Genomic DNA, 14,374 nt, shown 5'->3' on the forward strand with positions numbered 1-14,374 from the left:
ACTTGTAGGTTTTTGGGATTTTTGTGAAAACTCTAGAAATTAGTAAAAATGGGATTTGACCACGAAATTGATTATAGAATGGGGCATAAATTATATATTTGAGTTCGTAATGCTATGAATAATATTTATCTTCGAAAATTTTCAGAAGCCAGGCACCTAGATCGGGGTTGACTTTCCTAGTTGGGTTCGGAATTTACTCTAATAGTTAAATTATGAGCTTTTGAGCATATATTGATTGGGTTGTACGACCTTTGACTAGTTTTGGGTTGCACGACATCGATTTGAGGCGACTAGTGAGGTTTGACAGTTGAATAGTGGGCTTGAAAGTGATGTAAGTCTCTTGCCTAATCTTGTAAGAGGGAATTATCCTCATAGGTATTTTATTTATTGTGTTCTACTTGTTATAGGTGCTACGTATTTACGAGGTGACGAGAGTCCATGCGTAGCTAAATTTATATTTATGTCCGGGTAGACTTAGACCTATACCATGCCTTAACTGTACTATTTGAATTAAACGTGTTTGTTTGATTACTTGAATTTATAACTGAGATTGAGACTAGAATAAATATATTAACCTAACCTCTTACTTTGGATTTTGTAAAATATTTAATAAACGGTAGTTCCATGTCTTCTCGACTTACACGTATCTTCGTGGGTGAGAGAGTTTCCTGTGCGTAATACTTGAGAGGGAGTCAGCGTACATATGAGTTTTCCTGACTTGAGATTTGATTTTGTATCGATATTAGTTGGTCTTGTTCCTTCAAGGCGGTTTATGGTATTTAGTGATTTCGTAGTTATTCTTTCTTGAGAATCATATTATTGATATTTATCTCTTTCGTTGCTACTTGTTGTATTTCATATATGTCTACTTTATGTACATTATTTTTCGACCACTAATAAGTGTCGATGTTGGTCCCTCGTTACTAATTCTTCGAAGTTAGACTAGATACTTAGTGAGTACGTATTAATTTACGTACTCATACTACACTTTTGTACTAATTATGCAGGTACTGAGATAGATACTTTTTGTGGTCACTCAGGCACGTAGCTGCATTTGTTGACTTTGTGGTGAGCTGCTTTTCATGCTTCGATCTGCAACACTCGAGGTCTCCTTCTTACTATGTTTATCTATTTATTTCTATCTATTCTATTTCAGACAGTAGTTATAGTGATTTTGTATATTCTACTAGACACTCATGCACTTGTGACACTAGATTTTGGGATTTTTGTAAATGTTTATGGTTGTACTCGATACATATTTTATATTTTGTTTACACTTCGCGACTTGGTAGTAATGTAAGTATTTTACCATGAATTCTAAATTAAATTCCGCTTTATAAATGAGATTCTTGATTTTAAAAGTGTTGTGAACGGATAATTGTGTTGATGTTTTTTTGTGGCTTGCTTAATGCGGGAGTGTTGGGCGCCATCAAGGTCTATCATGAGAATTGAGTTGGGACATGTTAGTCCATAAGAAACCCATAGGAAAAGAACCGTTTACTCCGCCCACTCCCATGTCCTCCACAAAGGCAAATGGGATTAAGTGCAACAGTAGTCACTTTTAGGGATGCTAACCATCATTTGTAAATATATTTATGCTAAAACATATACATAACTTAAAAAGAGTGGCAGAGACCCGCTTCTTCAAACTTCAGAAAGTGAACCAAAGTTTAATTCTTGCAGTTCAAACTTTATGCTGCTGTTATAAAAATTTTTTCGGTTCAAATTTCAGGACAGTAATTTGAAGTTTAATTCGTATCGTTTAAACTTTAGGACAATGTCTTGAATTTTAAACTGCAATTCTATGATAAATCATGTATAAAAAGTAATAATAATATCTTTTGCCATAATAATTCAAGTTTTTATAGTCTTTTGACTTATAAGTTATGTATTTCAAAGTATCTGTCTGAAAATTATAAGAAGTAATACAATTTTATTTGTCGTTAGAAATCAGTAATCTGTATACTTTAATTCTACACAAAGAAGAAGAAGAAGAATAGTAACAGAAGAAGGCAGCAGGGAAGTGGCTATTAAATACATAAACTGTGGTCTTATTCTAAATAGCACCATTAAAAGTGGCTACCCCATGTTATTTCTACTGATCCGACCGACCCGAACCAGTTTGTTTGTCGGACCATATATTACCAAAACCCTTGCCCTTAAAAAGTCCATTCCCCCCAAATAGGATGGACACAGCTTGAAATCCTTCACTGCAGAAGAACGAACGAGGGGAAAGTTTTTTGGTATAAGCAGCTGCGATACAATTCCAATAGCAATGGCGAATGCGGAGGTAGAGGCGGTGGATTTCGAGCCAGAGGATGATGATCTGATGGACGAGGACGTGGATGCCTCATCGTCTCCTAGGGCTTCGATCCCTAAGCTCAAATCTGCCATCACTGGCGGATCTTCCTCCGCACCTAAGAAGACCAAAGGACGTGGATTCCGTGAAGAAGCCGCTGAGGCTGACCGTAATGCCCGTATGTCTGCCCGCTTCGATTCTCTCGATTCTGACGGCGGTCCTGGTCCTGAACGATGTCAGTTTCCCTCTCTCTCTTTTTCTATTTATCTTCTCGTTGTTTACATTTTTCAGTACATTGTTTTTTGGTTTTGAGATTTTCTTAGCTTTCTGCTCAAAAAGCAGAATATTAGGGTGCTTGTTTGCGGGGTAATTGAGTGTATTCTAATTTGTCGATAGCAATATTAAGTCTTATCCAAGCCCCCAAGGGAGTGGCCTAGCGGTCTTGGTGGTGAGACTTAGTATGTACCGGGTGGATAATTGGAGGTAGAAGGTACCTACCCGGTGCATTAGTGGAGGTGCCTGCTAGCTTGCCCTGACACCACATTATCAAAATTTAAAATAGCCAATTGAGCCTTGGTTTAGCACTAACGTGACCACAAAGGTGAGTTCAGCATTTGAACTTTAAGGGTTCAAGCTCGAGATTCGGCCATAGTCCATTTGATTTAGTGGGTTCAAAATCTATTATCTTTACTAATTTAGTGAACTTTTTAAATAAATATATAGGATTTTAGCTAAAGCTAATGGGTTCAGATGAATCTGTACTATTATTCTGCATCCATCCATGTATGGCCATGGGTTCTCAGATTCACATGCCATCGTCCTATGGGTTCGCATCCAACATAAATGTGGATGTTTTGCTGTTTCTATGTGTTTGAGTGTACTGGTTTTTCCAATTTCTGGAAATGTTGTAAATGTATTCCCTTTCACACAAAATCCCTATGTCCGAAAATTTTAGTGCCATTGCACTTTCCATATGTCAGTACAATATTGTAGTATTGAAATGGAAAATAATGTAATTACACCATATCTCTCTTAGGTTTTGAACATCCAAATTGTATTCTGAAAAAGTAACTGATTTATGTGAGATTTAAGAGTGGGAATTAGCCAAACTGGCCCTCAAAAGTCTGGGATAGTGTATACTAATCAGGAAAAAAACTTTGGAACAGAGGAACTAATGATTGGTAATATTAGGTTTAAGTTGTGCATAGTATGTGCATAGCCAGAAAAGAGATGAAGAAGAGACCGGCCGACATTTTCCAGCTGTTAAAGTTGGTTTCGTTGTCTGTCCAGAGAAAGGAAATTATTACAGAGGAGGGGAACTTTGAAACTAGGAGTTTTTAAAATTAAGCACAGCCTGCGTCCTGTGCCAATCCAGCTTAACCTGAATCCACAGGGAGGGAGGGAAACTTTGAAATTAGGAGTTTTTTAGATTAAGCACAGCCTGCGTCCTGTGCCAATCCAGCTTAACCTGAACTCACCCCACAAAATATGGGAATATGTTTTCTGGATAGTTTAGTACCTTGGCACAAGAACAGTATTAATGGTCATTCTGATATATTGACTCAATAGGCCACAGCTTATTCTGTAGATTTAGATTGACAAAACAGGTGGGTGAAGAGTTTACTCAAAAAGATATACACGTGGGTAAAGAGTTTGACAATTTGATTTCGCTCTTATTTGTTTAGTTGTTTACTGCCATATAACGAGCAATGAACACTTAAGAGTACAAATTAGGTGAGCTATTAGACAGTACATGCAAGTTATGCAATTACTTGTAATTAATATCACAAAGTGTCAGCTAGATAGGGCCCCTGTTTGCTGAATGCAATTTTGTTTCTGTTGATGAGGTAAGAAAAATTTCAATGAAGTTTTTTGAGTTTTACTGAATTCCAATTTCTGCAGCCATTGAAGGATGGATTGTTTTAGTTACTGGGGTTAATGAAGAGACACAAGAAGATGATCTTCATAATGAGTTTGGTGAGTTCGGAGAAATCAAGAATGTGCATTTGAATCTGGATCGTCGGACTGGATTTGTCAAGGTGACCTGATTCTCTTCTTTTTCAGATTGTCGATTAATATTCTGTTGCTTGTTGCACAATTTCTATTCGTAGGAGAAAGATGCTGAATGTGGTGGGACTATATGAATAAATAGTCAATAGCGAAGATTAGCTGTTGCAAGCATTTATTTTTGTATTATTGCATTCTCATCAGGTCACCTTTCAATGAAGGAAGTGCAATATAATAACAAGAGCAATTCTTAGGAAAATAGGCAAGAATTAGCAGACCGTGTTAAAAGTTTAGCTAGTTCAGATAATGTAGAAGTGCTTTCTGTTGCTGCAATGTCAATGTTTGAATTCCGCCTTCCCCCCTCTTGCAGATTCACCTAATACCCATGCCTGCTGAATTGTTATACGCTTGGTTGTGTTCAAAATTCTCAATACCTTGAATTTAAGTTCTGCATGTAACAGGCCCCTTTGGTCTAGTGGTAAGAGCACATCGTGTAATGTATGACTTAGGCGCATGTCACGAGTTCAATTCCTGCAGACAAAAGCCTGACATTTAAGTGGAGAAGGGTTGAGCCTGTTATCCATCGAGTTCCGAACCGTGCGCCACTGGACCTTGGGAATTTATCGGCTATCCAAAAAAAAGAAAGTTCTTCCTGTAACGTTCTCTCAAATTCTCAATATTCTTTAGGATAGATTCTAGCTGCTATACAGTAATTTTCTTTTGATTGAGAAATGAAGACTAGCATTTTAATGAAATAGAAAAATTGGCATGGGATGGCTAAACAAAGGACTTCTTTTTGAAAATGAACTAAAAACAAATTTGAAGATTCTTTCCTTTAATTAAGACAAAGTTTGGCTTGTCCTATATTCAATGTCCTTTTTTCTATTTGTTCGCTTCAACTGATGTCCACCTTCTTAAAAGGGTATGTTCTATACAGTATACCCTTTATCTAGTTCAAAAAGTCATATGGGTCCCGTGTAAAATTCTCTATATGACGTTCTCTAATTTAATCCTTAAAAATAACAAAAATATTTTTTGTTACCTTTACATAATTCATACTTTCAACTCTCTAAATATCTGTGGCAAGTTAAACATAGATATTTAATTTTCAAGCAGTTGGTAACAATTTTGTTTACGGTGTCTGCCTTTCCTCTTCCCCTATCCTCTCAAGACAAGGCTGACACGTATTATTTCTTGATCGTTGCAAAATTCCGAGTTATATGGTAATAGGAAGATTGGAATATGATATCTGCATGCTTCTCCTTATCTTTTATCTCCCTAGTCCACGCTCCCTTCAAATTTAGTTTGGGCTCGTTTTGCAGTGTAGCACTTGCACCTGGATGGTTCTCATCTCAACACCATTGTGATGTTTGACCATCGAGTCATCCACCATTGACGGGAAACTTTTAGTACAACAACAACAAACCCAGTGTAATCCCATAAATGGGGTCTGGGGAGGGTAGTGTGTACGCAGACCTTAACCCTACCTTGTAGAGATAGAGAGGCTGTTTCCGATAGACCCTCGACTGTCCAAAAACCACAAACATATGTATGCACAGAGCCATGAGTATGTCCCATCTGGGAACAGATTTCACTTATCAGAAGTCAATTATTATCTTTAGATTACAATTATCAGCTATTTTGAGGATCTTCAAACCTCTAGATAGGAAAACTCTTCATGTGTGTGCCCTTCCTTATTGGAGGGAGACATCTTACTTTATGCGGTTACTGTGTTTGCATTTTCTTTAGCTTGGAGCATGTCCTTTTTATTCTAGTACTTGAACTGAACTGTTTGTGTAGGGCTATGCATTGATAGAATATGAGAATTTTGAAGAAGCACAAAGAGCTATAAATGAAAAGGATGGAGCCGAGTTTCTCACTCAGACTATACATGTTGATTGGGCATTCAGCAGAGGTCCTTTCAAGAGGAGGAATGCTAGGAGGAGGTATGTCCATAGTTTATCCTTGCTATTGTATCTTTGTCACATCTGGTTTATGGAAAATGAAGCAGAAAATTCTGAAGAAATGATGCCTGAACATTGGAAAAACTCTAGTTTTTCATTTTAATCATTCTTTTCTGAATGAAGTTAACTGAGTTTTGATGGCTGTACTTTGTATTTATTTCTTTTTATTTTTTAAGTCTGCTGTTATTCAAGCATCAGGTTCACCATTCCTTCAAGTGAGCGTGGCATTAAAGATGCTTCCAGCTAGTTTCCTACTTTCCCTGTGATTTGATTGTGGTTAAGCCTCCTATCTCCGGGGAGTGAATTGTCGGTGCCCTCAAGACACATATTCTTATAGTTAGATGCCAAGATCATCTGCCATGCCCATTTAGTCCTCAGCCACTTGCATTTCTCTCAGATGGAACTATAGCCAGCACCCAGCAGTAGACCTCACGATCAAGTATAAAGGTTTAAACAGTGGCAACAGGCTACCTTTTTAAATCCAACATATTGTCAACTTTAGGTTTACTTTGTGAAGCCTAGTACTTCATCCATGTCGAAGCACCTTCTCACCTCTATCACACCATTTGCTACTGGAGACACCAGCGTTTATATCTTTTGATGAAGGGCACCATCGTTACATCTTTTAGTCCTCCTTCTTGCCCTTTCTCGAGTTGGGGGTTCTGTTCAGAAATTGATGGTCTACATAGTGTTTTCAAAATGTTGAATTTGGTACTATGCTTTAACCGAAGTTGAGATGGATTGAACTAGATTTCATGTTGATTACGTTATGGGCTGAAACAACCAACATATCATATTATGCACAATTCTCGGTTGTTGCCGAATTAGGGTATATTGTTTTCTGCTATGACTTTCAACTTGCATACAAGATCTACATCAGGTCTAGTTCTAGTTAATAAACCATCACTAGTCAGATTATGAGGCTATATCTGCCCTAAAACTTCATATGGCCAACAGGTAAACTCCAGCTTCATGGGTGTTCCAAAGTTTAACTACAATCACTAATAGCTAAATTGTCGAAGCTACATCTGATGGACAGATAAATCTAGATTATTCCTTTTTGAGTTATCAAACAATCAGAGAGCGTAGCAACCAATAGCTTAAATTGCCTGTCTCATTTTACAAGCGTAGTATGTGAGATGCACGTAGAAACTTTATGGCATTGGTTACATAATTGAACTCTCATGACTGAAGGTGTTAAAAGGGGATATGATAGACCTAAAATCTCGTGAAAGGAGGTCTTCTCAAATACTTGCATTCTCTGGGAGTTCATACTAAGCAAACAAAAAGAATGCAATGGAAACAAAAATCCACATACAGGATTAAAACTTAGTCGTGTCCGTCACTTACGTGTTATGTTAATCATCTTTGTAGTGTATTTAGAGATTTGTACAGGGAGTTTCTAGTTTTGGATAACTCCGAACTATGGAGTATCAGAATGAAACATGTCAAAATGGAGCGAAAACATAGACTTAGGATTCATGTAGCCGACCCTAACTACTTTGAGATTAAAGCTTAGTTGTTACCCTGGTTGATCACATTCAGTTTGGTGAAGGAATCTTTGTAAGAGAGATCTTCAGTTTCCCGTAGCACATTCTGAAAAGAAAATAGGAAGAATTAGAGATGAAAAGCATATTTAAGGGAGGTAGCAGGTATCCCGTGGAATTGGTCGAGGTGTACAAAAGCTAGCCCGGACACCAGGGTTATTAAAAAAAACCTTCTGAGTTCGTAGTGAGACCTTCAAATCAAGGGCGTCTTCTCCTCCTCGTTAAATTTTTTAATTTATCTCAGAAAAGAAAAAGTATTAGAAAATATACTCTTCCTTTTTTTTTTTTTGGAGAAGTAAATATACTCTTCTTTTCTGCTAGCATTTCTGAACTTTTCTGTCAGGTTGAGTTGTTGAAGTATTAACTAAAATGCAGCGGGTCCTTATTTGATCTTTATTTGTGCAGATCACCTCGAGGCCATCGTTCTAGAAGTCCCAGGCGGAGATTCTAACCTGTGTGCATGCATGAAAGGGTCACAAAGCTGCTCTTTTTAGGGGTTTGAGACCAAGTTGTGAGAATTATGTGTATGATTATTACTTTGCTGAGTCTATTTTCTCTTTCCTTAAATACCTGTGTGAATGGTATTGAAGCTTTCCCAGCAGCATGGCATATACTGGCCTTTATGATATGTTTAGATTCTTTTTTGTTATTTTCAGAATATTCAACACTGTCCAGTAGTCATCTAAGATTGATGGTTTTTTCATGCGAGTGGGATGCCAGTAGGATTTGAATTACGCTCAAAATGTCTCTAAGTTGCTTCTTTTGATAAAACTTGCATGCACGTTGTTTTCTCGTTTTCAAGTGAGTTGCCATATGCTTTGTTGGGGATATGCAAAAAGAAAGTGCAGTGAGACGTACATTTTTTCTCGAGCTAAGAATGTTGTTTAAAGAAGAATTTACTAATTTTCCCTGAGGTGTGGAGATAACATATGATGCTTCTTCTACTTTGATGGAGTGGATGCTTAGTCTTTTGAATTGCGTTTGGGTCCCGTCAAATGTCTTTTCTTTTGCTCAACTTACAAATGATTATGCTGTCACTTCATCTTGGGACCACCTTCTTAGGTCTGATATAGTTTCACTAATTATTAACTTTGGTATAATTCTATACATGCTCGACTTCGTAATGTTAACCTCTCTCGATGTTGCAATATTATTTTTATCTCCCTTGTTTTATTTTTTTTATAACAATTATTTAAACTATTCATAATCAATGTTAGCTAATTAGAATATAATAAATTTTCCTTTCTAATATTATACCTGTTTGATTAATTATTATTTTTAACTAATGACAGACTTCCCTTTTAAGATACTATTACCGTTTCTCTAACAATGTTCATGTTGAACATTGTTGAATTGCTTTCTTTAATTTCAAGTTAATTTATATATTTTATATTAGACTAGTCTAATGTACTTCTCAAATTAAATTGAAAAATTGTAAGTAAAAAATTATTTTTGAGCCGATACATCGTGCTAGGATTTGTTTTAAGATATTATTTCAACAATGTGAAATATTTCTTTAGCATTAAACAAGCTTTAGTTTAGAGGAAACATGAATAACAAATAATAATAATAATAATAATAATAATAATAATAATAATAATAGTAATTCAGCAAGTTTGGAAGGAGATAAAGAAATGACAACTAATTTTGTAATTTGTATAAGGAAAAGTGAAGGATAATAAAGAAAATGACAACTAATATTCTAAAAGGAAAATGGAGATAGAAAGAAGCTAACACGAGTCAACAAGACTTGTACTCGAAAGCAAAGTTTTAGTGCTTGCTTATGATTGAAAAATATGGAAAAGGTATTGCTATTTATAGGCCCAAGGAAGGCCTCTACTCACAACAAGTGCTATAGTTTCTTTTGCCACTTGTCTGATCTTCTTCCATTTGACTAGTTGTTTTTTATAAACGTGTCTATGATCTTTTCTTCATAAAGCCTTTAGCTAATTTTATTAGCCATTTGTCCTCAACCCATAATTCATGTAGTCAACAATTCCCTACAATATTTAAAAAATAGAAATAAAAGGGTCAAAAATAGAAGAATAAGATTCGATAGATTTGAATGGTTCAAATGCAATAGAGATTTTTACCTAGCTATACTGTCTTAGAAACTTATTTACCTTCAGTAGTGTAACGATCCGACCGGTCGTTTTGAGCTTTAACGCCTCGTTCGATGGATTGAAGTCTTGAGTAGTTTCATATTATGTATTATGACTTGCGTGTATGGTTGGTTTCAGTTTTCGAGCGATTCAGGATTGATTTGGAAGAATGATTCTCATTTTAGAAGTTTTAAGTTGGAAGAGTTGACCAAGTTTGACTTTTGCGTATTTGATCTCAGATCGGAGTTTTGATGGTTCCGTTAGGCCCGGATTGGACTTAGGCTTATACCCAAAATTGGATTCGGAGGTTCCTAGGTTGATTTGGTACTTTTTGGCGAAAGTTATCAATTTGAAGGTTTAGAATTTTTATAAGTTTGACTATGATTTGATTTTATGGCTATCGGGTTTGAATTTTGATTTTGGGACTTGAAATATGTCTGTTTTATCGTTTGGAACTTGTCTGCAAAATTTGGTGTCATTCCGAGTTGGTTTGATAAGAAATCGGACGCATGGTTGTGTTTCTAGCAATTCTTGAGTTTCATTGTATTTTTCATGTGTTTTGGTATCCGATTCGTGGTTCCGGATGTTATTTTGGTATTTTGATCGCGCGAGCGAGTTCGTACGATGTTTATGTACTTGTGTGGATGTTTGGTGTGGGGGGCTCGGGTGAGTGTCGGGAGTGTTCCGGAGAGTGTGAGACAGGTTCAGATTTTTGCTTTGTTCTCGCATTTGCGAGGAGTTGGTCACATTTGCGAGATCCTTCTCGCTTTTGCGATATTGGGCTAGGGGACCAGCTTTCGCATTGCGGAACTAAGATCGCATTTGCGATGGGGTCTGAGTTCGCATATGCGAACCCCTAATCGCATTTGCGATGGGGAGTTGGGGCTGGAGCAGGCCGCTTTTGCAATGTCTTTCTCGCATTTGCGAGCCTGCTTGATTCGCATTTGCGAGCCTACTTGATTCATATTTGCTGACATTTGTCGCATTTGTAGATCCTCAGGGGTGGGGCTTACGACGGCTGTGTCGCATTTGCGAACCTCCAATCTCAAATGCGACATCTGCAGCTGATTATATGTAGTGTATTTCGGGACTGAGTCTCATTTTATCATATTTTGAGCCATAGACTCTGTGGGAGGCGATTTTGAGGAGGGATTTTTAAACCAAACTATTTGGTAAGTAATTTTGTTTTATTTTTTATTACATAACATGATTGTTTATGAGATTTAACATCTAAATCATGAGATTTGAAGAGAGTTTATGGTCATTTGGACTATATTTTGAAAAATAAAAAATTTGAGATTTGAGAGTCGAATTGGACTCGGATTTGAAAACCAAATACATATTTGGACTTGTGGGGGCTATGTGCAGTCAAGATCTACTCTTCGACTCAGGTTTTAACCGGAGGGCCCGGGTTTGACTTTTGGAATATTGTGTAAAGATCTTAACATTATTTATTGAAATTAGTTTTTCTTGCATTATGTGATGTTATTAAATCGATCTTGATTAGATTTGAGCCGAGCGTATGTGAAATTTAGAGGGAAGGCATTTTTAGAGTATTGCTTGAGGGCTTTTGAGGTAAGTATCTTGCCTAACCTTGTGTGGGGAAACTTTCTCATAGGATTTGGTCTAATTGCATTATTTGTACTATGTGAACGGCGTGTACCTAAGGTGATGAGCGTGTACACGGGCGTATATGTGTTAGTTATGACCGAATTTGACCCAAGATTGCTCTTATTGCCTTGTTTTGATTGTGAGATCTCTTCACTACATGTTTCCTATTGTGGATGATTACTTGAGTTCATATTCCATATTAGAGATCATGCTTTAGGATTTTATTTTCCTAATTGGACAATTTGGGCTTTTGTGAAATTATTGCTATATTTTCCTAATTGGACAAGTTGGACAAGTTGAACGCCCATCCGCTTTTCATTATTGATTGTCCTTGTGCACTGCTTTGGCAAACTAGTGAGTCGATGTCTTGATGACAATTGTTGATATGTTGTGTTGTGATTTTGGCACATGTGGATTTGTTGAGCGAATTGTCAGGGTGTTTGCACGAGGTTCTTCCATGCTATTGTTATTATTGATATTGCACATGTGACGAGAAAAGGCGGGCTATATGTATATACATCGGGTTTACGCATATGGCGAGACAAGGTGGGATAATTATTGATGCGCGTGTGACGATACAAGGCGGGTATTTACTTTATTGTTGCACACGCAACAAAACAAGGGGGCTATGTAGGGATGATATGTGATGGCCTGGGGGGCATATTATTGATGATATTTGTGTGGTGGGGTGATATCCTTATGTGTGTCATACATATTACGTGATTTGTTGTATTGTTTTCAATGTGCTACTCGGTGTCTATGATATTACTTGTTGATTTGAGCTGTGATAGTACTCTTACATATGCATACACCATAACATATAATTTATACCAGTCCAGGAGTATGAAATTTAATGTTCATTGATCATGTACATGTATTCTTATATATCTGCTTTCTTTGCGATATGGTTGGACTGGTAGCCCGTGACCAACCGGACGGTTTGGGATATTGAGCTTGTGAACATGCCGGGCAGATTGTGATATTAAGCCTGTGACTACGCCATACGGATTGCGATATTGGCACGTGAGTTGTCCGTGTAGCACGTGAGTTGTACGTGCAGTTGTGATTGATAATGTGGGCACAAAGTGCCATGTGTATATGATTCGTGATTTGGGACATCGTGATTTGTGATTATGAGGTGTGGTACCTCGGGGGTGATTCTTGTTGTAAATCTTGGGTCGGAACAGTTTGATAAATATAAGTGTCGTTGTTTTCCCTTAATTGGTTTCACTTGTATTTTATCTATGCTTTGATTATTTTACTGTTTTATCACATGATTACCCTTCGTTGCCATTTATTTACTTTGCTTTTCCATTGTTAGCTTTATATTGATATTTTGCACATGTTATTTGATTAGTAAGTGTCTTGACTTGAACCTCGTCATTACTCCACCGAGATTAGTCTTATTACTTATTGGATACAGCTGTGGTGTACTCATACTATACTTTTGCATATTTTTGTATAGATTTAGGTACCTCAAAGCGAGCAGGGCATTAGCGAGCTGATTATCAGAGTTGCTGTGGAGACAAGTATACCTGCATGTTCGCTCGTAGGCCTCAGAGTCACCTTCTATTGATTATTGCTACTGTTTACTTTAATTCCAAACAATATTGTATTTAGTGATTTCTAATGCACTCTTAGTAGAACTTATGACTCCGTACTATCGATTTTGGGAAATGTATAACTATTGTTCATTTTCAGTTATGTTATGTTATTTACTAGTTTATATTTAATAGTTCATTGGTTTAAAATTTGTTAAAAACTCAACATGTGTTAGGCTTACCTAGTCCTAGGGACTAGGTGCCATCACGATCCTTAAGGTGGAATTTTGGGTCGTGACAATTAGAGAGGTTTTAAGTTAATTATAATTTGATAGACATTAGACAAGAGTGGGTTGCTCTAGTGGTAAGCACCCTCCACTTCCAATCAAGAGGTTGTGAGTTCGAGTCACCCCAAGAGCAAGGTGGGGAGTTCTTGAAGGGAGGGAGCCGAGTTTCTATCGGAAACAGCCTCTCTACCCCAAGGTAGGGGTAAGGTCTGCGTACACACTACCCCCAGACCCCACTAGTGAAATTATACTGGGTTGTTGTTGTTATTGTATAATTTGATAGACAATTACCAATTATATATTTAATCGATTAGGCTCGAATATGTACACAACTTTTGCATTGAAAGAGGTGTTCTAGCCACTGAAACCAGGCTCTACAACCTTTCCACACCCATTCCACCACATGAAGCAATGTCTTATCTAGCTGGATGCTGATTACCTTGTTGGATGCATAACTTTTTGGTGTGTTTTACCTATATATATATATATATATATATATATATATATATATATATAATAATAATAATAATAACAATAAGAATAATAATAATAATAATAATAATAATAATAATAATAATAATAATAATAATAATAATAATAATAATAATAATCCCTTGAATCATACGCCGAAACCAAAATAAAAAATTTAAAAAGAGAAAAAATTAATACGAAAAGAACAAATTAACCATATCAAAATAAATCTTAACTTACTAGACCTAAAGCTAGACCTTGTTTGGGTGTGTGAAACATGAAGACATGAGCTTAAACTCCATTAACAACTATTAAAAAAATTTAAAACTTTAAATTCGAAAATTGTAAGTTTGCAAAATTATTATTTGTTTGAATTGAGTGTTTTTGCAAATAATTGAAAATATCCTTTGGAGTTTATATCTCAATTTGAGAAAATTTGGTGAAGACTCGAGTTGGTTTTGGTTCAGATTAAAACTTGAAGAAGAAGACAAATAAATTGTATATATTTTGTATGTCGGGTGTACAAATGACATACATAATATATG

The 14,374-nt window shown here is 36.5% G+C and overlaps 1 protein-coding gene across 1 annotated transcript; it reads left to right on the forward strand.

Annotated features, from left to right (window-relative positions):
- The first annotated feature begins 2,158 nt into the window (after positions 1-2,158).
- On the forward strand, positions 2,159-8,551 carry LOC104084562 (RNA-binding protein Y14A-like). The gene is made up of 4 exons (XM_009588454.4): positions 2,159-2,534; positions 4,202-4,338; positions 6,107-6,252; positions 8,223-8,551. Exons 1-4 carry the CDS (start codon positions 2,276-2,278, stop codon positions 8,266-8,268), a joined length of 588 nt encoding a protein of 195 aa, XP_009586749.1. The 5' UTR covers positions 2,159-2,275; the 3' UTR covers positions 8,269-8,551.
- Positions 8,552-14,374: the final 5,823 nt, after the last annotated feature.

This window comes from Nicotiana tomentosiformis, chromosome 4 (assembly GCF_000390325.3).
Source record: "Nicotiana tomentosiformis chromosome 4, ASM39032v3, whole genome shotgun sequence".
Lineage (NCBI taxonomy): Eukaryota > Viridiplantae > Streptophyta > Magnoliopsida > Solanales > Solanaceae > Nicotiana > Nicotiana tomentosiformis.

Excerpts from the sequence above, each read along its gene's own strand:
- LOC104084562 (XM_009588454.4), top strand. The coding sequence starts at position 2,276 with ATGGCGAATGCGGAGGTAGAGGCGGTGGATTTCGAGCCAGAGGATGAT. Across the intron at positions 2,535-4,201 it reads CGGTCCTGGTCCTGAACGAT|CCATTGAAGGATGGATTGTT; the intron begins GTCAGTTTCCCT and ends CAATTTCTGCAG. Across the intron at positions 4,339-6,106 it reads GTCGGACTGGATTTGTCAAG|GGCTATGCATTGATAGAATA; the intron begins GTGACCTGATTC and ends CTGTTTGTGTAG.